The sequence below is a fragment of the Fusarium sambucinum genome, chromosome III (assembly GCF_050947815.1).
Source record: "Fusarium sambucinum isolate potato_lamoka chromosome III, whole genome shotgun sequence".
NCBI lineage: Eukaryota > Fungi > Ascomycota > Sordariomycetes > Hypocreales > Nectriaceae > Fusarium > Fusarium sambucinum.
The window spans coordinates 4,065,784-4,087,959 of record NC_139292.1 but is presented as its reverse complement, the minus strand read 5'-3'; the positions used below and the strand labels follow the sequence as shown (position 1 = coordinate 4,087,959).

Here is a 22,176-nt window from a genome sequence, read left to right as displayed (position 1 = left end):
TTTTATTATTGACCCACAACTTTTCATTCTCTGTGACTCTGGTTGAAATGTACTGTGCACCTCGTATCGTCTCAAGTTTCACCAGAGATGACATCTCAGGCCAATTTTTACTGACGGGCAGAATGTGGGCTTGAGGCCTCTTGAATGTCACAACGGGATCGGCGTAGGGAAATCATGATATACCTACTGTACGCACCTGTCACCCCGCAAATTTGGAGATGGACAACGAACGAGCCGCGAGCCTTGATCTTCAAAGCATTTAAAGATAAGGGGTAATAGAGGGGTACTAAGAAATGAACTATTCCTCAAATTGTGACGAACATCTCTCGTCACGCGAATCGTATGCCTGTTTAGTTCGTCTGTATAGCTTCGTCTGGAACCCCTGTTTCACGATTCAGGATTAACAGACTAACCTCCACAACTAAAACTGCCACTATCTCCTATGACGACGCTAGGTTTATCTCATCTTCACCACTACAGCACTATTGGCAACGTTGACATTCTTCATTCCAGGTTCATCTTGTCTTCCCCGCAGGGTCCCCCCCTTCCCAGCGCTGATCCACAAGATCGTCGTTTTGGGGGGGTGTGCGTCGTTGTAAGAGATGGTTGGTGCCATACAAGGGGGGGGATTTCCCATTTGGAATGAGGCCATCCTGATATCTGAATCGGGATAATGACTGTAATCAAACATGTTGTTGTTGATTCTGGGCTTTGTCAGCGGTTAGGCCATGTAGTATTCTGCCCCACTGTGATAGTCTCGAAGTTCCCAGCATGAGATATCACCATGTCGTTTAAACCATTTCGAAACGACGACTTCTTAACGAAAAACACTATGTCATCCGACATAAGCGCCCTGGTCCTTGACAAGGTCCCTGACAACCTTGCCTGTCAGAGAGCCCTTGATCTCGCTAGGGAAGCACTGCCTGTCCCCATACTGAACCACTCTCTGCGGGTGTATCTGCTGGCTCGATTTGTTGCCAAGAAGGAGGACTCTCCCTTTGTCTCTGAGGGGCATATTGGGCTCCTCTTCGTAGCGGCTATTCTCCACGATGCTGGAGCGAGTCACCTTTATAACGGCACGCAGCGCTTCGAGATATGCTCCGCTGATTGCGCGAAAGACCATCTCATCAAACATGGCTACTCGGAGACCGAGGCGCATCAAGTCTGGACGGCCATTGCAGTGCATACATCCCCCGGGATAGCAGAGCGTATCGATCCACTGTCTCGTTTGATTCGACTGGCTGTCCGATCTGACTTTGGGTCCGAAGAGTATAGAAGAAGCATTGGAATTGACGAGTACTGCAAAGAGATAGAGGGGTTCCTGCCGAGGTTAGGCCCCGAGAAAGCCCTGGGTGACGCCGTGGTGAAGCAGGCCAAGAAGATCCCGCAAGTGGACAGCCTCACTTGGCCCAATGACGACAAGTTTCCAGCTGCAAGTTGGCCCGGTATTCTACTACGGGCACACGCCCAGAATCTAGACCACGAGGGAGTAAACCCAGCATTCTGAAAGCAAGGAAGTCTGGCGTGCCAGGCGTTGAAACAGACCCTAGGATTGTCATAATGACTGGCTATAGAGCTGAGATTGGCGGTGAAAACCCTCCGACAGTGCAACATTGACCGGTAAGCGATTATCGAGGGGTTGGTGGTGTCGGTGTTGTAGATCGTGTAAACGTGGACGATCTCCAGTCGGCAGTTGTCACAGATCACACGAGTCACGCTTGGCGAGTGCACTATATACACCCTTGAATACATACGATTGAGGGACATAACTAGCACTGGATATGTCAGATTCGTACACATGATCGGCCAAGTAAGAATCCAGTGATTTTGGAGTTATAAAACATAAATTGTACCAAGAATAAGAGGGTAAAAATATCAAACCAGAGAAGAAAACAGAATGCCCGGCACAAAGAAACTCCACATCTCATGACAGAAACATTAGACATCGAGGAACCTCGCTCATTTCTCATTCGCTTTGCAAAACACAAACCCCTACCACTTTCTAGTCAACGCCTTCGTCCTGGAACTTGGGTGTCCCCGAGCGGCTGATATTGCTGGGAGTTCTGCTGGGGCTGCTCTGTGAGCTTCCCTTACGGAGCATACCGCTCGCACCGCCGCGACCCCAGTTTCCGTTGGTAACGACCTCTAGAGCGCGCGCTTCGGCATCGTCTCGACGTTGGGAGTCAGACGTGAAGCTTGGGCTGAGCTTTCCACCTTCTGTTTTATCAGGGTTATTGGCGTCGAGGAAACCGTCTTCATCGTCGCTTTCTAGGTCTGCTAACTCATCATCCACTGTTCGACCACGAGGGCTGAGACGCTGCATAGGTACATCTTGTGTTGCATCGGCGTATAGGTTGGGATCCCGGCCAAGAACTCGATCAGCTTTGCTCATAGTCTTAGGACCTGCAAGTTTTGGGGTAGGGGAGTAATGTTTTCCTGCGCCTGATGGTCGCTCGGGGATGTCAGGTATATCATTCGGTGAACCCCAGCCAGCATTCACCTCACGAGCTCGCTGTTGTTCTCGCTCAGCTGAGAGTCGATCACGAGCCTCTAGCCAGTTGCTGCTTGCTTCCCATGTCCAACCATCTCCTGTAGTGTTGGAGACAGGGAAGAACCATAGTGCGGGGGTGGGACCAAAGAGGTGCAGCAAGTTGCGCTTCCAGCCAAGATCGAAGACGTTGGGAAGCTTTTCGGAGTCTTGCTCGTCCAGGTACTCCTCGTATCGTCTTTGTCGCTGTTCCCGCTCGCGCTGGGCGTATGAAAGGTGAACAGGATGGGAACCATCAGGGGGGTATGATCGGGGCATCGCTCGTCGCTCCTCGCCTTCCTCGGGACGTGTGATACCGGGTAGAGCATTCGCGTGAAAGTCGACAAATTGACGAGCAGCCTCTGGTACTTCATTGGCGGGGTTGTGGGCAGAGTTGTACGTCTTGCGCAGCGGCGAAAGGTATCGTGTCTTTTCGAGACACTCGATTGTAGTTTGTCCACATCGAGCCAAGTGAATATGCCATGATGTAAAAGCGCCAACCACAAGTCCAATAATTCCACTGATGACACTCAGCATGATGAAGTTGACGGGTAGGAGAGTGTCAATGTATTCCTGATCGTTCAGCGCCTCGTACCAGACCCAACATGCACTCACGGCGAATGACCAGAAGCAGAAAAGAGATGTGTAGATCAAGAAGAGGAGGAAGGACTTGTGGTTGCGCAGCCCGATACATGTCGCCAACCAAGGACAATGGTGGTCCATCTTGAGAACGCATCGTCGACATGTCGAACAGTGGTGCGCACGATCGGGTTTGCGAGCCTGGCACTTTTTACAGAATCGAAACTCGCCGTTACTCTTGACTGTAAAAGAAGTGCCTTGGGGTGTATTTTGTGTCGGTAAAAGGCCATAGCCCATGTCATTTGTCGTCGAGCCTGGGGGTGTAAAGACAGCGGTGGTGTAGCACCAGTTGAGCATGAGATAGAGTGCGACGCCTATTATGGAAGAGCCGGTACCTGTGAAGCTGTTAGACAGAACTCTTAGAGTTATCTTGGTGATCCGAACATACCTATCCAAGCGCTCTTGGTGCTGACGCTACCGATGTTGACAACCACCCATACAGCCCATGATGTCAAGCTGTATACAAAGGCCAAAGGAAAGTACGTCGCAAATGTACAACAGCAACGCTCGGCTTTGCGCGCCCACCTACGAGCCGACGCCATTGCGCTCGCTTGTGTTGTGATTTCTGTGGTATTGGAACCAATCTAGTTATTTCTGCGCTGATCTCTCATTCGATAATTGTTCAGATTTCTATTCGAAACGCCTTGTCATATCGTTCTTGGACCGTAGCGAACACAGGGGTATCTATCGTTTAGTCGATTTCTGGGTGAAGCCGTCGTCGATAGCGGATCGGATGCCGAGGCCAGGTGGATGAATCAACGGGGCACGGTTCGTATCGTGTCGTTTCTATATACCGCAATTAATTCGAGTACGAAATACACAAAATCATTAATCGGTTATGTCAAAGAATAAAAGTGATAAGCTGGCAAATTATCAACTGCTGTCAATAGATTAAAGTAGAGCTTAGGTCATCAGGGGCGATTGGTTCCACATCCAATGTAGTGGCTCCGCTCCGCCTCTGTAACGCGTATACCCGTCTGGCGTTTAGCATCTGCTATAAGAAGAAACTTATACTGATACAAAGATGTTATGAAAGAGCCTGTAGTGTAAGTCGATATATTGCTCGCTTTCATCTTCCAAACTTAAATTAGGCAGCTCGTTATTTTTTTCCCTCGTCACTTGCCATTTCAAGAGTCGAGTTTTCATCACCCCTGGCGGCTGTGCATACCTAGGTACGACAAAGCATCCCTGGTTACTACAAAAGATCGCATCACGGCAGACTTGCATTAAACTTCACCGATATTTACCACAATCGAGTTGTTCACTTCAGCTTCACAAGAAAGAAGGACTAGTCGTGAGGTCCATTGTATCAGTCACTTAGCTACCTGTCCCGAGCCTGTCGCTCAGCTGCCTGTGCTATTACATTTCATGGCCGCTTTGAAGCTGGGCAACATCAAATTCTCCATGCACTAATGCAACAACATTTACCAGTGAATATCTTCATGCTTGTACGGATCTCTCCCCAAAGACTTGGGGTTGACTTTGGGTTCTTCCTGAACTGGCCCCTGTCGGGGCTTGAAGTCCTTGGCCACCTCATATTTGACAGTACCATCGTCGTGTTGCTCGTTCTTGACATCAACCATGCCACCCAGCAGCTGATCCATGTAGGCACGGTAGATGTCAGTCTCACGAATCTTGCACTTGTTACCATTGGACTCGGCATGCTGAGTGATGGAGGTCAGGGAGCCAAAAGTGTTGAGACAGTAGGGGCAGCGGTACTTGGTCTCTGAGTGTGCCTCGGATCGAAGATGTCCCAGAAGAGCTTGGCCCGACTTGAAAGTTTTCATGCAAGTTGCCATGGGACAGTTGAACTTGCCGGTAAACTGACAGCTGTACCGAGCGACGTTGAAGTCGGGATGGTCGGGATTGTGGGCGCTCAAGAGATCGTAAGCCGCCCGAGCGTTGGGCGCGGCGACCTGTTGAAGTTGCTGTTGGGTAGGTCGCTGTGGTGCAGGAGCTTGTGGGAACAGATTCTTCCCTTTGTTCCAGTCGTTCTGTTTGATGTTCTCCTTGTTGCGAAGTTGAGCAACAGAGCTGGAGGCGGCAAGAGTTGGAAACTCCTTCTGCTCGGTCGCAAAAGGACGAGCAGAATTCTCAGTAACCCAGCTAGTGGTTGAAGGCACCTTGGAGCCTGCAGATGGCATGTACTCTGCATAGTTGCTCTTGAGAGGTTCTTTGGTGGCTGCCACAAGAGCGTTTGAAAACTCCATCTTTTTCTCGCGGGTACTCTCAATCATTTTGTTGTTGAGGCATGGGCAGTCCGTCTGAACATGGGCTACGAGGCCACCCACTCGAGCGAAGGGGCCCTTTCCACATCCTGAACAGTGAAGGTTCTGCTCTTTGGGATGAAACTAGATTGAAATCAGCGCAGTGCTCAAGAGATGCAAAGATGTGGAAACGAACCTGCTTGATGTGCGTAGCCTCCGCTTCTTGAGTTTGGAAATCTGCACCGCAGAACTTGCAGTGGATGTGGTCTTTGCCGTCGACTCGCATGATGCGCTTGTGAGTGTGTAGGTCTTCCCAAGTCTTGAAAATCTTGTTGCATGGCTCACACCAGAAATCTCCTTCGAAACGCGTCCCTGACGGCATCTTAAGTAGTTGGACGGGGGTATTTTTGTGGTACAAGATTGTCGGTCACTGCAAGGAGGCGAAAAGGAAGAAGAAAGGTTTCCGTTTGCAGGGACGCACGGAAAGATGCAGTTACAGGATAATGGGTAAGTGATTGTTATCTGCTGAGGGACGGTGATGGTTGGTAAGTGCTTGTCAGTGACGGGTAGTGACAGAAGATGGATGAACGCAAACGAATTTATCGGTGAAGAGATAGAAAATTATCAGGTAACAAACAAGCACACAAGAGGTGAATGAAGTGCACGAGCAGTCAATCATCATCGACCCCTCAGCAAATGGGCGGATTGTGATAAGATTGTCAATGAGCTGCTTGAGGAATCTAGGCAGCGAAGGAAGGCTTGGGAGGCGAACAAACATTCACCGCAAAGCAAAGTAATTTGTCTAGACAAAATGTCCTTGGAATCATGCCTATCTTAGTGAAAAAACAGCCAAGCATCGTTTATTAACATCGGCATTGACCAAGGCAACGTATGTCTGCGAGTTTGTTGCAAACAGCTACCTAGATAGAGCGTATGCGCTTGAAAAACACAAACACAGTACTAGCCAATATGTGGTAATCGAACGTGGCAGTAGTTGTAATGATGAAAAATCATCCATACATCTCTGGATCGATATCATAATCCAGTCCGTCTGGTATATCTCCCTCTCCATCGTCATCATCACCGGACTCATCTTCGTCAGCCTCGTCAGAATCCTCGTTTCCAGATCCCATTTCCTCCAGCAAACGGGCCTCTTCCTCTTGCAAATCTGTAGCGACAGCGGCTGTCTCCTCAGCTGGTGCCTTCTTGGGGCCTGCATTGGGATCTCTGACCCGTACGCTGTAACCTTTGTGCTTATTCTTTTTAGTCGGTTGTCGTCCCCGGAGCTGCGTCAACTCCTCATCTGTAAGCCGTAGATTTGGAAGTGGCAGGTGGAATGTTGCTTGGTTTGACCGGACTGGCGTCTGATCACCTGTCTCTAGCGTCATTGCAAAGTCTTCTCTGGTGAGATGTCGGTCGAATTGGATGGCCACGAGTTTCGTCTTCATGATCGCCTTGACTTTGGCCCAGAGTCCGCCATGGTACCATCCACTGCTGGGATCCCATTCAGGGCGTATAGCAGCGTTTTCGAAGAGCTCCTTGAGAAGAGGGTCGGTGATATCGCAGACTTGCCATACTTTTCCGTCAGTGTGGAAAGTGTCGCCATCAAAGACGTGGCTCTCGGAAAGCTCTTCCAGGAATTCTTTCAGGGGTCCCATTTGGACCTTGCGTAGTGATTTCCACGTTTGACCCCGCTGGGCACGCTTCTGCTTTGGAAGCTTGAACATGAGGGTCTGGTAGATTCGATATTTAGGATCCGTTCGTGGATCAATGCCATACTGAACCACTCCATCTCTCCACGGACCCCCTTTGAACTGGTAAGCGGCGTAGTTCAGATATTTCTTGAGTTCATTCCAGTTCTTAAGCTTGCCCCCAAGGTAATTGAGTAGTGACCGCCGTGTCCAAATAGGTCGTTCCCTAAATGCATCTTCGAGTTCAGCTATGATTTCTACCATACGTGGATCGGTCATGTCAGGATGAAGTTGAGGCTCAGTTGGCGCAGGGTCTTCTGCACCAATGAAGTAGCCGACCTGCTTAACAGCGGTGGTGTTTATTGTGCCACCATCTTCGGTAGCCCGCACATACGGGTTTTGTGAGTATTGATAGTTGAAAGGGAGACTCATGTGTGTGAACATGGGTGGTGGGATAATATCGACATTAGGGCCTTTGTCGACGCCAGGTTGAAACTTGAACTCCTTCATCTTGTCGACTGCATGGAATTAGCATTTTGTTAGAAACTAGGAACAAGAAGACATACCATCTCCGGGAAGAACTTGATCAACGTATCGCTGTGCAAAGTCGGACTTGGACATGTCCCAGTAAAAGTCGTGAAGTCCGCGGAAGCGATGAGTACTGCGAATTACGCCCACTGCATCAACGTGATAATTGCCGACATTGTCTTCCATTTTTCGACGTAGCACCTTGGGATCATCTAGTCGAGCATAAGACGAGACTTTGTCGTTTGTGGGCAATTGATCTTGGGCATCGGAGACTTCTACATCTCCTTCCCAAGGTCCATCAGTTCCTCTTTTCCTTTTCCGTCCCGTTCTCTTCGGAACTGTGATCTTGAGAACGACATCATGACTACGGGCATTATGTGACATGATGGGTTTGAAGAACGGGTCTTCCGGCACCAGATATAGCGGGATCGAATTCCTTCCCGTATCCAAGACCTAGGATCTTATTAGCAAGATGAGTGAGTGATTGGAGTAAGTTTTTCTTGCATGTTGAAGATGGGGAACGCGACCAAACGCCTTGACAGCTCGATCGGGGTTTTCTACAACGGCAGGAAATTCGACAGCGCCGATAACACGCTCGGGTATCAAATACCGAGGAGCTGAATCTGGATGAACAGATTCAGATGCTCTTTCACCATGTTCATCCTCGAACTGGGTGTCATCCAGGCTATCATAGTCATTTTCATCGGATGATATGTCCACTTCCATTGTGGCTACTGTTGATAATTTTGGATCATCCATGTGATGAAGTGAGATGATATTTTGAGTCTGGATCTCTGTAAGTGTAAGTTAAGTTGTATAAGAGTTTGAGATATGTGGAAAAAAACAAACCAGGGTTCAATTAGACACCGACACTAACCTTGTGCGGAGAGAATTGAGATTGCCGGGTCTTAGAATGATGAACAACAAGAAGAGTCAGGTACCTAAGTATCGTATTTGTGTTGACTCCTAGAAATGATATTAGCAATAGTTGCAAAATCGTGTTGCCATTGTTAGTAGTTATTCCACGATATGATGTTGACGCGATTCTTTGGCATATTGATGATGTGGCTGTAATCCTCATAGTGCTAAATACCATGCACACTGTCAGCTATTAGGCTTCTGGGGCGATCTAAACAGTGCGATATACAGAGACGAACAGTTGTTCCTGTGGCTGTGCTTAATACCGCCTTGAAACCTCAACAGAAGATTCGATGTACAAATACTTAAAGGCGGCAACATATTGCATGATGTAGTATAAGTACATTTTCGATCGTTTCAATTACTTTGGGGGTTCATATTGGGGATTCATATTGAGGGTAAGCTTCCAATCACTCCATGTATGATTGTACTATTTTCCAAGCCTTGTAGGTAATATATTGCCAGTAATGCTGCCAGCTCATCACTATTAGCCTATATCTAGTAAGCCAAGAAATCAGTGAAAATAAACAACCCAGGGCGTAGAATTCCTCACTTTTATTCTAGAACAAACTAAAAAGTCGCTTCATATTGAGGTGAAGCATTGCGTTGAGTAAAGGTGTCCTTGCACAGCCCAGTGTAATTTCGGCCGCGTGACTGGTTCAACCTTTACCTCAGTAGTGACATGGACTCAACTAAACTCCCTTGATGCCCACATCTTGGCAGATCCAGAACTTGAAGATTGTCGAGATCTATTTCATGTCAAGGATTTTGAGATGATCGTATCAAGGATCATTGAAATATCTAGATAGACATGCAACTTTGAGAACCACTAGTCGCATGATATCCAATATCTTCTAAATGATTGTCCGCATTGATCCTAGAAATTGCATTCGTACCAACTCTTTTGAGCGTCGGGGTCCATCTACCTAGGGGGGCATCATCCCCTAATGCACCTCTGTAGCGCCTTTCATTTAGTTGGTTTCACCGCCCGTTCCCAGCACCATCCCGGTAAGGGTCAGTCCAGTAAGAGCTCAGCCAGTTAGCATATCCAGAACCAGGCACACCTGGGATATTTGTTAGTGATTCTTTGGCCAATGCACCATTCCACTAACATCACAGCCCGACCCGACCTCCCCTCTCCAATAATCGAAGCGCGTTTCCTTCAACAGGAGCTCCCCCCCGCAAAGAACCTATCTCTTCGCCGGCGCCCAACGATCACTACCTTTACCTACCTACCTCCTACGACAAGTTTCCCATCACTCAACGACGACAACGAGGCTCGACTCAGCAGCCGCCGTGAGAATCTCGACCACGCCGCGTCTTTGTGATTTCTCTTTCCTTCTACCTCAAATCTCGACTTTCGATTCTTTTCCTAAGACAAGACAGCACAGCAGCATCAGCAGAGTACAGTACAGCACAACACGCACAGAACCCCCATCCCAGTTCCAGCATTCGTCCTCCACTCCTGCGCAAGTACCAGCCTGCCTGCACCAGCACCAGCACTGCACTGCAATCAATTGAACCGCACGATAACCCACCATCGTCCAATACCATTCTCAGCCCTGGCTGGTTCAGTGCTTTATCGTCCTCTTCCTGCATGGGAGTAATCGTCGCATTTCGCTCCCTCGAGTAGTCTTTCTTCATTAGGTGCTGTTTCAGCCTCCTCAGCTCGATTCATCCAATCTCGAGCCGCTTCGACTCCTCCAGCTCTCGCACTCGCGGTTCTTCGTCCGGCTCCCGACAGCAACACAACGCTTTCGCCAGACCGGCCCCTCTTCTCTCGCCTAAAAATCGTCTGCTAATAACGATTATCAACATCATTCATCCCTACAACGCTTTGGTGCATTGAATCGGTTGCTTGCGCATCTGCTGTCACCTCTTCGACGTTGCCTCCCCCTGACGTCGTTGCCCCGGTGCCCCACTGCTTCATACAGTTGAGCAGCGGGCGTCTTAAACCGCCCCTCCGCACGACACACTGTTGTCCGACAAGATGAAGCGCTTCAGTCAGAGAGTTGTACGTCTTTCCATTCTTGAGGTTACTCGTCTGTGTTAACATGTATTCAGCTTTCGCGTGGGAAAGATCCAAACAAGTCTTCTAAGAAGAACAAGGATAATAAGGATGGTACCGCGTCTCCCTCATCACGGGAAAACAATCAGTCACCTGTGCTTACGCCCTCATCCTCCACGTCGACTTTGAACGATCCTCGAAACAAGCAGCCGCAAAACAGCTCTAATCATGGAGGCGAACACGGCAACGCCTCGCAGCCCTCCAACTTGTCCAATGTAACTCAGGCTGGTAATGCCCCTGATCGCTTTGCTTCTGGAGGCGCCTCAAGCCCCAACGGTGGAAGTTCCAGCTCTCGACTGCCCCCAACCGTTGTCATCAGCCCTACACCTGGCGTATGTTGATCCTGTTCACCTTCGTTCTACTTTCTCTAATCGTGATTTTGTACAGCATGTCCCTCCCCCAGGAGCCGCCGAGACGATGCCGCACGACTTGGCTCCCCCCAAAGCAGGCCAGAAGTCGCTCTTGATCCATCGAGGAATAGATAACCGTGATGCGATTCCAGAGGGACTCCGGACCCCAAAGAGGCAGCATTCCTCGAGATTCGACATTTCAGCCCACCGCGAGCTTGAGAAGTTGCCCGGTTTTCACGAAGTTCCTCCCAACCGACGACAAGAACTCTTTATGCAAAAGATTGACCAGTGTAACGTCATTTTCGACTTTAACGATGCGAGCGGCGACATGAAGTCGAAGGAAATCAAGAGGCTCGCCCTGCACGAGCTGCTGGATTACGTCGCCAACAATCGACAAGTTATTACTGAGCCCATGTACCCCAAGGTTGTCGACATGTTTGCCAAGAACCTGTTCCGCCCGATCCCGCCCCCAATAAACCCCCAGGGCGAGGCTTTCGACCCTGAAGAGGATGAGCCTGTCCTCGAGGTTGCTTGGCCCCATATCCAGGTCGTTTATGAGTTCTTCCTGCGCTTCATCGAGAGTCAGGATTTCAACACCAACATCGCCAAGGCGTACATCGACCACAGCTTCGTTCTCCAGCTTCTTGAGTTGTTTGATTCCGAGGATCCCCGCGAGCGGGACTTCCTAAAGACCACCCTCCACCGCATCTACGGAAAATTCCTGAACCTCCGATCTTTTATTAGACGATCCATCAACAATGTCTTTTTCCAATTCACCTACGAAACGGAGCGATTCAACGGTATTGCCGAATTGCTCGAAATTCTTGGTTCCATCATCAACGGTTTTGCTCTTCCCCTCAAGGAGGAGCACAAGATCTTCCTGACTAGAGTGCTATTGCCTCTGCATAAACCCAAGAGCCTGAGCATGTACCACCCTCAGCTTGCTTACTGTATTGTGCAATTCCTGGAAAAGGACGCATCTCTAACTGAAGATGTAGGTTGATTCCCTACCCTTATCGGCATAGGCTAATAAATCATTGCAGGTTGTTATTGGACTTCTTCGTTATTGGCCCAAGGTCAACAGCACCAAAGAGGTCATGTTCCTCAACGAAGTCGAAGATATTTTTGAGGTTATGGATCCCGCAGAATTCGCCAAGGTTCAAGAACCTCTGTTCCATCAGCTGGCCAAGTCCGTAGCCAGCCCTCACTTCCAGGTGGCCGAGCGTGCCCTTTATTTCTGGAACAATGAGTATTTCTGTAATCTTGTCAGCGATAATGTGGAGATTATTCTTCCCATCATGTTTGCTCCCCTCTATGAGAACTCAAAGGGTCATTGGAACAGGTATGTTGATTCTCCCCTTCTCAGAAGATGATTCTAACCGAACAGAACAATTCATGGAATGGTTTATAATGCCATGAAGCTCTTTATGGAGATCAACCCTCAATTGTTTGACGACTGCTCCCATGAGTACACGGAACAGCAGAACAGCGCTGCAGCACGCGAAGCCCTTCGCGAGCGCAAATGGGCTGCTCTGAGTGAAAAGGCGAACCAGCAGAGAGAAAGCAACGGCAATGGGGTCGCTGATGCCCCTGCTCAGATCACGCCTATGCCTCGTGTAGACGAGAACGACGCCGCCACCGAGGACAATTCGAAGCGCCTCGATTCGCTTAAGTTGCAAGACGGCCGACCCAGTCTTCATGAGCGAGACAACTCAGTAGGATCTGCTCGAAGCCGGTAATCCAAACCGACAGCTCTATCCAACATACATCAGTGCATCGGGCTTGGATAAAAAGAGCGCAGATCCCTTTCCGAAATCGAAGCACCAAGATGGGATATAGTAGGTTCGAATACCATCATTGCTGTATAGTCGTGTTTGACGGTGGTATTATGATTATGAGGAGGAATTGGTATTTCGCAGTTCAATAATGGACTTAAGAACATGCGTACTCGACATACAGTCACTTTGCTGGGTTGGAATTGGCCAATGTAGACACTACCATTGCTCTACAACGCCTTTGGACCTTTCAACCTTCTTTCTTGGTTTGCACCGCAGCTAGACCACATTCAGGGCTGCCGTGGGGAGGGGAGAATGCGCGCAGACGACATTACAATGCTACCGTCTTTTTCTCTTGTCCACTTCTCGTGCACTCAATATGACAAGCGAAGCCGGATGCTATATTATATCTGTGCCGTGGTTATGGGTGGGATACGGGCATAAAAAACATGGACGTCTACGCTTTCTCGTGTAACTCTTTGGGCGAATTCTTACTTTGTTTTCTTTTACTTCTTCTGGTCTTTTTTCCGCCCCGCTGCAAGGAACCGGACGCTTGGAGAAGCTATAGGTTCTTCACTGGTCATGGTTTACGTTGTGTCCTTGTGTCTTTTGCTGTGTGTGGGGAGAGAAGAGTTAGGTCTGCTTGGTTTTATGGAGACGATGAATGAGCAAGACTAAAATAAAAGTCGTTATTGTCAAATCGTAATTGATTACATTTCGTGTGAAGGAGTGTCCAGTCACTACTTGGGTTTTAAACGTCTACTTGTTATAACAATACTACCCCTAGAATATATCTAGCTGGCTCCTACCATCCCCGTCCTCGATCATAGCCACCCCTTCCTCTCCCACGGAATCCATTACCCCTTCCCCTACCTTGATATCCGTTCTGTGGCGGAGGTGGCTGTGGGGGAACATTCCATCCCATCATCTGCCCCATCATGGCAGGATTGGGAGGAAACCAACCTTGTGTCATGTGTGGAGGAGGAGGCGGTGGTGGCCAGGGGCCCTGATAACCGGTTGGTGGTGGAGGTGGTAGAGGGAAATCCCCCGGTGGAGGAACAGGAGGGAAATGGGATTGAGGTGGCTGTTGAGGAATCGGAGGAGGACGATGCGGTCGATCTTGAACATCTTTGTTGTAGTGTCTCGAAGGAGAACGGGACCGTGATCTGCTGTATGATCGCTGCCTCGAACGATCGTGCTGATTTCCACGGCTTCGACTGCGACTTGGACTGCGACTTCGGCTGTAGCTAGAGGTATGACGTCGGTTCCGACTACGTGACCGGCTTCGACTATGTGTTGGACTGCGACTTCTGGAGTCTCTTGAAACCCGTGGTCGTTTATGCGCAGGTCGTGAAGAGCTTCGTGATCGACCGCGGGAGTAGCTGCGTGATCTTGAACGACCTCGGTCTGCTCCTTTACCACCGTTTCTTTTCCTCTCCTTCATCTTTTCACAAAAGCGACGAGACCAACCATAGTACGTCTCACCTCCAATGATATCTCCCGTAATCTCATCGAGGACAACTCGTTCTCCAAGCTCGTTGAGGTCGTTGGCGGGGTCGTCGTTCCATTTCTGCTCCTTGGAAAACACGCGCTCTACCTCACCCAAAAGATCCTGTACGGCAGTCACAAGAACTTTATCAGCGGGTCCTGGAGCGAGTTGAATTGGTCGAATTTGATCGGGGAACATTGGTTTGGTCGAGTTTGGAGTCAGGTGCGGTAGCCATGTTGTCGCAGGCAGATCGTACCAGGGTACCGAGTGATCGCCGTGAAAGGAAGGGAGAGTGAATGGCGCGTTTTTGGCAAGCTTCAGAGAAACATTCGAGATTTGCGGTTCCTGGACATTTTGTGGAGCAATACCGCTGGCGAGAGCTTCTTCGAGCTTGGTGATCATCTTTGAGTTAACGTAATGTTGTTCGTCCCATAGTCGAATGAGATCCTCGAGCTTCTTCTTGTGTTTCGGGCAATTGTCGAAGGCGGCAGCGCTTGCGATCAGTGCGGGCAATGCGTTGTCCCAGGGTGTCGCAAACTCGCTGTTACCGTTTCGCGTGATGGTTTGGTAAAACACATCATTGATAACGTATAATAGATGAAGTCTGCGTCGTTTCAGACTAGGCCGCGAGCCATCGTTTTGCAAACTCTTTGATAAAGCACCGCAGTACTTGGCAAGCGCAGTGGTGCGCGCGGTAGACGGGGCAACATTTTCGACGATCCAAACCTTGCATTTCTGTTTGACCAAAAAAAGCACGCAAAATTTAGTGACTTCTGCTTGGGTACAGAGGGAACAGCTTTTCAAGCGATGGAGCAGACCTGGACGTTGGGGCGCGAGCACTGGGCGAGGGCGTCTGTTAGGAGCAAGAAGAAAGCTTCAACTGAGGGACGGCTTAGGGAAGTTGGGTCAGCGCGGAATAGCGTGGCGGATAGTGTGGCCTTTGCGATGGCCAGTTCTGGCGTTGCCATTTTGGCGAGACGAGCTTTCTCAACGTTGTTCAAGGATAATCAAATGTTGATGGACAAAGTTATGTTATTAAAGCTATGGTGGAGCTAGAGAAAGAGCCTCCAAATGTGATAACGGCTAATTATCGGCCGTGGCAGCACGTGGCTGTGCAGTTCAGCCACAATACTAAGGTAATGTGCTCAACATTCGATGAGGCTGGTCATGAGCTATGAATACGTCACTCGAATGCATAAAGTTTAAGATGAATACGATTTAATTTCTTGATCTCAATAAGTGCCGCGAATGCAGTGAGAAAAGGAAGACCAATGTTAGAATGGCCTAGAAAGCGATTCTTTCCGTACCACAGCTGCAAGCGAGGTCGGCACAGGGTTCAAGGATCCACTCTAACCGGTCTTGTCCGTACATGTTGCATCCAACTCATGAGCAGAATAAGCCAGCGTATTAAGCAATTTTGTGTTGATGTTCGATATTGCAGCCATCTGGTCGTTTAGACCGTTCTCTGGCAGTTTCCCCAAGACTAATTCATGACGATAAGGCGTTCCATAAGGTAATTGTTGTACACAGCTCCTTCCAAGAGCTTACTCCTCCCGTCCATTGGCTTCCATTAACTTAGGAGAACCTATCGCCCTTTGGACTCCGGTACACCGAACTGCTCTCGTACTTGCTCTTCTCGTTGATTCGTTGATCCTCGGTCGCTGGCGCATGTCTTGTAGGGGCGGGATCTTGAGCAATCTCAGTGCTTGGGGAGTAAGCATGGTCGTCGCGGGGAGGACCACCGCCCTCTTCGGCCTCCAAGTTTTGGATCATCTGAACCTTCTTGCGGTGGGCATCCATCTTGGCTTGACGGTCGGCGTTGATTTGCTTCTTAGCGAAGTAGTAGGCACCGCCACCGGCTATGACAAGGTCAGCTCGAATTCCAGAAGCTGTTTGAGAGTAAAGAGCAGTTCCATACCGACGCAGAGAGAGCCCCAGCCCAGCCTAGAGTAGAGAAGCTTGGTCAGTTTCGAGTTGCTAAGAAATAAAGGAGTGAAGGTAGTCGGCGCAAAGTACGAACCAGAAGGATTTGACCTATTGCAGTTAGTATGAGCCACGCCAGCATGGGAATCATCTCGTAGAAAACTTACAGTGTTCATTTTGACGATAATCGGCGGTCTAGAGAAACGTGGAAATTTCTAAAAGCGAAAATCGGGGTGAGAGATTGAAAGTGGCAGGGTTTGGTAAAGGTGTAAGTGGAATGGCCTGACATGATATATGCGTCGGTTCCTTCGAGGTCTGGACCTTATCGCTTGGCATCCACCTTTTAGATCTTTAGGTTCGATGCAGGTGGAAGGTACGTACCTCTGGACCGCAGCTTCTTTGGTTGTGTCTCGGAGGTTTAGTTCAAGGGAATAAGCATTTGATCTCACAAGGTTCGAAATGATCTTACAAAGAGTTCAAGGTCTATGGAATTTACTCTTATAGACTTCATTATGACGTAAAATATAGTTTGCAATATGAGGGGGGAAACAACATCGATATTGATAGTGACCATGTGTCTGTCAAATAGAAGAATCATGTCTTCTGCCAACCCAGACTAAAAATGCTTGATCTGCCGCCGCTAGAACGGGTTTCACCTCGGAATATCCAAGGGCCTGCGGCAGCCATCGACTTCGGTTTAGTTAGACCGGAAACCATAACTTGAGGTGTGTCTTTTACAGGGGTTTGGACTGGTTTCAAAAGAATTGTTTGCTTGAGAGTTTCTATTGTATTATATTCAATATGATAATGAAGAAATAATTGATCGATTAGATGTGAAACTCTTTAGCTGGTTAGTGATTATATCACTCTAGTGTTCAGCTCTCATGTCAAATTGATTCTTATAGTCAGGTCGCTTTTTATGAAACCTGAGCAGCTGTTTCATGGAGTCGATCTTCAGGTACCAACAACCAGACATCTTTTACTACCTAGGTACCCGATTTCTAGGTCAGATAGAAGTCATCTATCATTACAGAACAGAGCAATACTCCAGAGACAGCTTTCTCTAGAGAATGGTCATGCATTGAATTTTCTATAGACCAGATCATCCGCTGATTGTCTTGGTCAAAGATGATCATTCTCCTTGACCGCGTGGTCAAATCTTCAACTTCAATGCTTTCCCCGCTGTCGCACCCCTGAAGCCTTAGTGGAAATCACTGACCCTGGTAGCTTCACCGTGCATCATTATGGACACGAGAATAAATGCACCGTGATGGCTATGCCCAAATCGCATAGCTCTACAGTGTCCAGACACCCGTTAGATACACTCCATTATGACATAAGGGTGGCTCAGCCAGCTCGAAATTGTGAGAGACCACGCAAGACAACTCGCAGCAAGATCGACACTGAAGCCACGAGCATAATAGGGGATTCTGGAGAAAAAAACAAGACACTTCTCCAAAACATCCCTCGCTTTGTTCGCATTCATTTTGACCACGATACCAACCAGACGAAACTGTTTTGGCCATTGCACGGCCCCTGTCATTAACATCACCCACCCGCTCTTTCATCGATCCCCAACTGTTTCTTGTCACTGCCCGGCGCCGACTTTTGGGAGCTTAAATTTACCATCTCGAGTTTATTTACACCGATCAGCTTTCAGCCTCACTACTTGTACTGCTTCTTTTCCAAACGTCAGGCCTAGATTTGGCTTCAACATACATCCTGTTGATGCCTTCATGAGCGACTGTTAGGCGTGGGTGTAGTGGGTATAATCGCCCTCGACCCTCGCTGTCGAGAGGAAGCTTTGCTTTACCATCATGGAGCCTACCAACGGCGAAGGGCCTGATGGCTCTTCACTTGTACGCAGATCTCAACACATGCTTGAACAAATCTGACAATTACTAGAAGCCTGTGTCGTCTTTGCGAGCGCGATTCGAGAACATGGGCACTACGCCCAACTCCAACGTCAGCAAACCTTCCGATATCCCACCTGCTACCACAACAACTACGTCCGGACCGCCTTCACGACCCATTTCTCCCGCCCCGAAGCCGACCCGACTACGTGAATTCAAGCCTGTACAAGAAACACCAGCTGCCAGCTCTTCAACTCCAGCCATTCCTGCGAGACCAAAGCCGAAGCCTGCAGCGCTGTCTACCAACCAAGATGCCCCTCCCCCGCCGACGTCCGCGAGACCAGTCCCGGCCGCAAAACCACAAACCGTTCAGCTTCAGCAGCCAGCACCGCCTATGCCTCCTGCTGTGACAGTCCTTCCACCTCAATCGCCTCCGAAAAACCGGGTTTCGAATCTTGCCGTTGGAGACCAACCTTCGTTCATAAACCCAGATGCTGTCGCAGCAACACCTGCTACACCCACCGCTGGAGGCCGGTCCTTCAAGATTCCAAGTCGATCACTCAACACCTCACCATCATTTAACGCTCCTGTATCTCCTCGGCCTGGTGGCTCAAGACCACCGTCACCGCCTCCACCTAGACGATCTGGGGAGCTGAGCCGAACTCGTGAGCCTAAAGTGCCGCCACCACCGCCAGCGCCTCGTAATGAGAAGGCGTTGATTCCCGCGCCCAAGATGGGGTCGATTTCTGGCCCGACAGTAGCAAGAATGAATGATATATCGCAAGAGAACTCCCCATTTAACAGCCCACCAAGCAGCTTTGGATCTGGCGAGGAGACACCACCGAAACTGCCAACGCGTCCAAGACCACAGTCACATATTGAGCAGCCCAGTAGACCGAGATCATTGGTTGTCGGTTTTGATCCTCCTCCTGTGCATCATTCAGTCACAATTATGAGGAAGGATCGAGAAGAGGCCAATGGGATGTCTAGAGGCCACATTACTCCTCAAGTAACTGGCGAGCCACGACCAGCGTTACCAGCAAGGCCTGCAAACTTTGAGCCTCCCCCTAGGCCTCCTCCTCTGAACAACAACAATAGTAGCATGCCTCCTCCACCACGACCGCAAAGACCAGCTGCACCAACAGCGGTTCAGGCTATCGACCCTCCGCCTTCCTCTACACCACCAAAGCGAGTTGTCTCGACCCCAACGACACAGCAACCTCAACAGCAACAGCAACTCGCTGCTCCCACACGAGGGCATGGCAGATCAATGACGATAGACAGGGCATCCGACAGAACGCCCGCCGAATTCCGTATCGCCCCAACCACCATTCCACAATCAGCCGTTACTGCTCCGCCCCCTAAATCAATACAATCCACTCCTGTCGTTGCCGCTAGAATTACACCGAATACCGAGGCTATCCATCACGTTGCCACATATCCAGAAGCTTCGAATACCAACCGACGACCACCATTCAGCAAACATGGAACTTATGAGATTTCTACCAAGTACGATGCGAGAAGCTTTGATGTATGTGGTGAACTCGTATGCGCAAGCGGTTACATGACAAGAGTATGGAGTCTAATAGATGGCGAACAAATCATGAGCTTGCAGCACACCGAAGGAGTCAAGGCATCAGCAGTGAGCTTTAAACCCGCTGCGGATCCGCGAGAAGAGGGAAAGCGAATATGGATTGGCACCAACACTGGAGACCTGATGGAGGTCGAAGTTGCCACGCATGCCATAACGCAAAGCAAGCCCAATGTTCATGGCCGATGCGAAGTCATACGAATTCACCGGCATTGGAACGAAATTTGGACTTTGGATGAGTCGGGGACATTACTTGTCTGGGGACCCGACGAGAGTGCTGTTGCAAACATTTCCGGGCACCCTACTCAGAGTTACAAGGTTCCAAAGGGACATACACATTCCATGGTTATTGGTGACGAGCTTTGGCACGCTACAGGAAAGGAAATAAGAGTTTTTGCACCAACAATCGATGGACGAACACAGTTTCAGGTGCTCGTTCGACCTTTGATCGCTGACAATGCAGGCGAGGTTACTTCCGGCACTCTTGTCAAATGCCATCCAGGCAAGGTCTTTTTTGGACATGTCGATGGCAAGGTAACGATTTACAACACCAAGGATTATTCATGCACAACAATGTTGAATATTAGCACATGGAAGATCAACTCGTTAACGAGTGCCGGCAATTACATCTGGGCAGCATACAACACTGGCAAGATTTGCGTCTATGATGTGGAGGAAGCGCCTTGGGTAATCCTTAAAGAGTGGCAGGGACACGAAAATCCCATCATGAAAATGGCAGCTGATCCCTCGTGCTCTTACTTCATGGACCGTCAACAAGTAATCTCGTTGGGGGCAGACAACAAGATCAAGGCATGGGACGGTCTGCTCGAGGATGACTTCCTTGAAGACTCGATGAAATCGAAGGATACTCAATACTGCGATTTTGACGAAATCCGAGCTCTGTTCTTCACCTGGAACGCTGGAGCATCTACACCATCAAGTTTACGGCACTCCCAGGGAGACTCAACGTTCTTCCAGGATCTTGTTCAGTCAAGTGGCTCGCCAGACATTCTTGTGTTTGGTTTCCAGGAACTTGTGGACTTGGAAGACAAGAAATTGACAGCCAAACGATTCCTCAAACCGAAAAAGAAAGAAGCTGGAACCGACCAGGAACGAATGAGTCATCAATATCGAGATTGGCGTGACTTTTTGATGAAGACCCTCGACGACTACATGCCGGCAGACGACTTGTACCACCTCCTTCACACAGCACCCATGGTGGGACTGTTCACGTGCGTCTTTGTTAAATCACATCTACGAGACAGAATTCGGGGACTCCAAGGCGCGGAGGTGAAGCGAGGCATGGGTGGCCTGCACGGCAACAAGGGCTGTGTGGCTGTTCGGTTCAAGGTTGACGATTCTTCGATTTGTCTTGTCAATTGCCATTTAGCTGCTGGGCAATCCCAAGCGAACGCACGGCATAACGATGTTGCTGCTATCCTCGAAGCCAACTTGTTCGCCACTGAACGAGATTCAGCAGCTCGTATTGACAGTTTCGTTGGTGGAGGTGATGGGAGCCTGATCATGGATCATGAGCTTTGTATCCTCAACGGTGATCTAAACTACCGAATCGACACCATGTCTCGTGATACTGTCGTTGCAGCAGTCAAGCAGAACAATTTGGGCAAACTTCTCGATCGAGACCAACTTTTGGTGGCGCGTCGCCGCAACCCAGCCTTCAAGCTTCGAGCTTTCGACGAAATGCCCATCGCATTCGCCCCAACATACAAGTACGATGTGGGGACTGATAATTATGACACCAGTGAGAAGAGACGAAGCCCCGCTTGGTGTGATCGACTGCTGTACAGAGGTCGCGGCCGAATAGAACAGTTTGACTACAGACGTCACGAGGTTCGAGTGAGCGACCACCGACCTGTGACAGGAACCTTTAATCTTTGGGTCAAGAAGGTCAACCCCAGGGGTAGAGCAACGGCATGGATGGAAAGTCAGCAAAGCTTTGAGGATATGCGTGACAAGGAAACCTCTGAGGATAAGTAAGTTGTGATACAACCATGAACACGGCACAGAGCTAACCAATCATAGACTCTGCTTCCTAAGAGATATTTGTGGATTTGACGAAGCAACGAGCAAAAGGCTCATCAAAGAAAGATCCGCAAGGCGTGAAAACCGCAGCCCTGTACGCACTTGAAGCGACTGACCATATCATACCATATCATATACCCAGACGGCACTGGCATGAATCATACAAAACGGAGGAAGCATGAAAGGCGCATGATTGAGTTGGATTAATGCATTAATCGGAGTAGAGGTGAATTGGGGCGGTTTTGAAAGATAACGAATGTGATAGTTAGTATCAGGGAAAAGGGCATGAGGAGCTGTAGACTACTTGTTTTAACTTTGGTATTTCTTGTCTTGTTGATAAGTTGGTACTTTAGACATTGATGCGGACACATAAAAAGATGTGGACATTTATGATAGACGTTTGGTAAACCAGAGAGGCATTTGCAGAATGAAAGAGTTGGGTGCTGGCTATGGATCACAAAGGTGCAAAGCTGACATCTTAGTTTTACGTGGTTTGCAATCGGCCTTTTGTGTGAAGAAATCTCGTAATGATGGTTATAAATTATGTTTTCTTTTGTGTTCCGGGTATGTTCCA

At 49.1% G+C, this 22,176-nt stretch overlaps 8 protein-coding genes across 8 annotated transcripts; 3 read left to right on the top strand and 5 right to left on the bottom strand.

The window, feature by feature from the left end:
• Window positions 1-832: 832 nt before the first annotated feature.
• Window positions 833-1,507, top strand: FSST1_011538 (uncharacterized protein; the record flags this gene model as incomplete). Its single annotated transcript, XM_083234681.1, has 1 exon — window positions 833-1,507. The coding sequence occupies one exon, from the start codon at window positions 833-835 to the stop codon at window positions 1,505-1,507; it is 675 nt and encodes a 224-aa protein (XP_083081234.1).
• Window positions 1,508-2,002: 495 nt separating this feature from the next.
• FSST1_011537 (Palmitoyltransferase PFA3) lies at window positions 2,003-3,708 on the bottom strand (the record flags this gene model as incomplete). The annotated part of the gene is made up of 2 exons (XM_083234680.1): window positions 2,003-3,501; window positions 3,555-3,708. 2 exons carry the CDS (start codon window positions 3,706-3,708, stop codon window positions 2,003-2,005), a joined length of 1,653 nt encoding a protein of 550 aa, XP_083081233.1.
• Window positions 3,709-4,590: 882 nt separating this feature from the next.
• Window positions 4,591-5,755, bottom strand: FSST1_011536 (uncharacterized protein; the record flags this gene model as incomplete). The annotated part of the gene is made up of 2 exons (XM_083234679.1): window positions 4,591-5,517; window positions 5,570-5,755. The coding sequence occupies 2 exons, from the start codon at window positions 5,753-5,755 to the stop codon at window positions 4,591-4,593; spliced, it is 1,113 nt and encodes a 370-aa protein (XP_083081232.1).
• Window positions 5,756-6,383: 628 nt separating this feature from the next.
• Window positions 6,384-8,318, bottom strand: FSST1_011535 (transcription factor TFIIIC subunit TFC1; the record flags this gene model as incomplete). Its single annotated transcript, XM_083234678.1, has 3 exons — window positions 6,384-7,582; window positions 7,631-8,045; window positions 8,097-8,318. 3 exons carry the CDS (start codon window positions 8,316-8,318, stop codon window positions 6,384-6,386), a joined length of 1,836 nt encoding a protein of 611 aa, XP_083081231.1.
• A 2,182-nt stretch (window positions 8,319-10,500) lies between these two features.
• FSST1_011534 (protein phosphatase 2A regulatory subunit RTS1) lies at window positions 10,501-12,667 on the top strand (the record flags this gene model as incomplete). Its single annotated transcript, XM_083234677.1, has 5 exons — window positions 10,501-10,524; window positions 10,575-10,910; window positions 10,966-11,922; window positions 11,972-12,270; window positions 12,316-12,667. 5 exons carry the CDS (start codon window positions 10,501-10,503, stop codon window positions 12,665-12,667), a joined length of 1,968 nt encoding a protein of 655 aa, XP_083081230.1.
• An 841-nt stretch (window positions 12,668-13,508) lies between these two features.
• Window positions 13,509-15,160, bottom strand: FSST1_011533 (RNA polymerase II-binding domain-containing protein; the record flags this gene model as incomplete). The annotated part of the gene is made up of 2 exons (XM_083234675.1): window positions 13,509-14,927; window positions 15,011-15,160. 2 exons carry the CDS (start codon window positions 15,158-15,160, stop codon window positions 13,509-13,511), a joined length of 1,569 nt encoding a protein of 522 aa, XP_083081229.1.
• A 607-nt stretch (window positions 15,161-15,767) lies between these two features.
• FSST1_011532 (DUF4748 domain-containing protein) lies at window positions 15,768-16,291 on the bottom strand (the record flags this gene model as incomplete). The annotated part of the gene is made up of 4 exons (XM_083234674.1): window positions 15,768-16,051; window positions 16,111-16,136; window positions 16,213-16,226; window positions 16,283-16,291. 4 exons carry the CDS (start codon window positions 16,289-16,291, stop codon window positions 15,768-15,770), a joined length of 333 nt encoding a protein of 110 aa, XP_083081228.1.
• A 1,641-nt stretch (window positions 16,292-17,932) lies between these two features.
• On the top strand, window positions 17,933-21,708 carry FSST1_011531 (Endonuclease/exonuclease/phosphatase; the record flags this gene model as incomplete). Its single annotated transcript, XM_083234673.1, has 3 exons — window positions 17,933-17,974; window positions 18,021-21,553; window positions 21,603-21,708. The coding sequence occupies 3 exons, from the start codon at window positions 17,933-17,935 to the stop codon at window positions 21,706-21,708; spliced, it is 3,681 nt and encodes a 1,226-aa protein (XP_083081227.1).
• Between the last annotated feature and the right edge of the window lie 468 nt (window positions 21,709-22,176).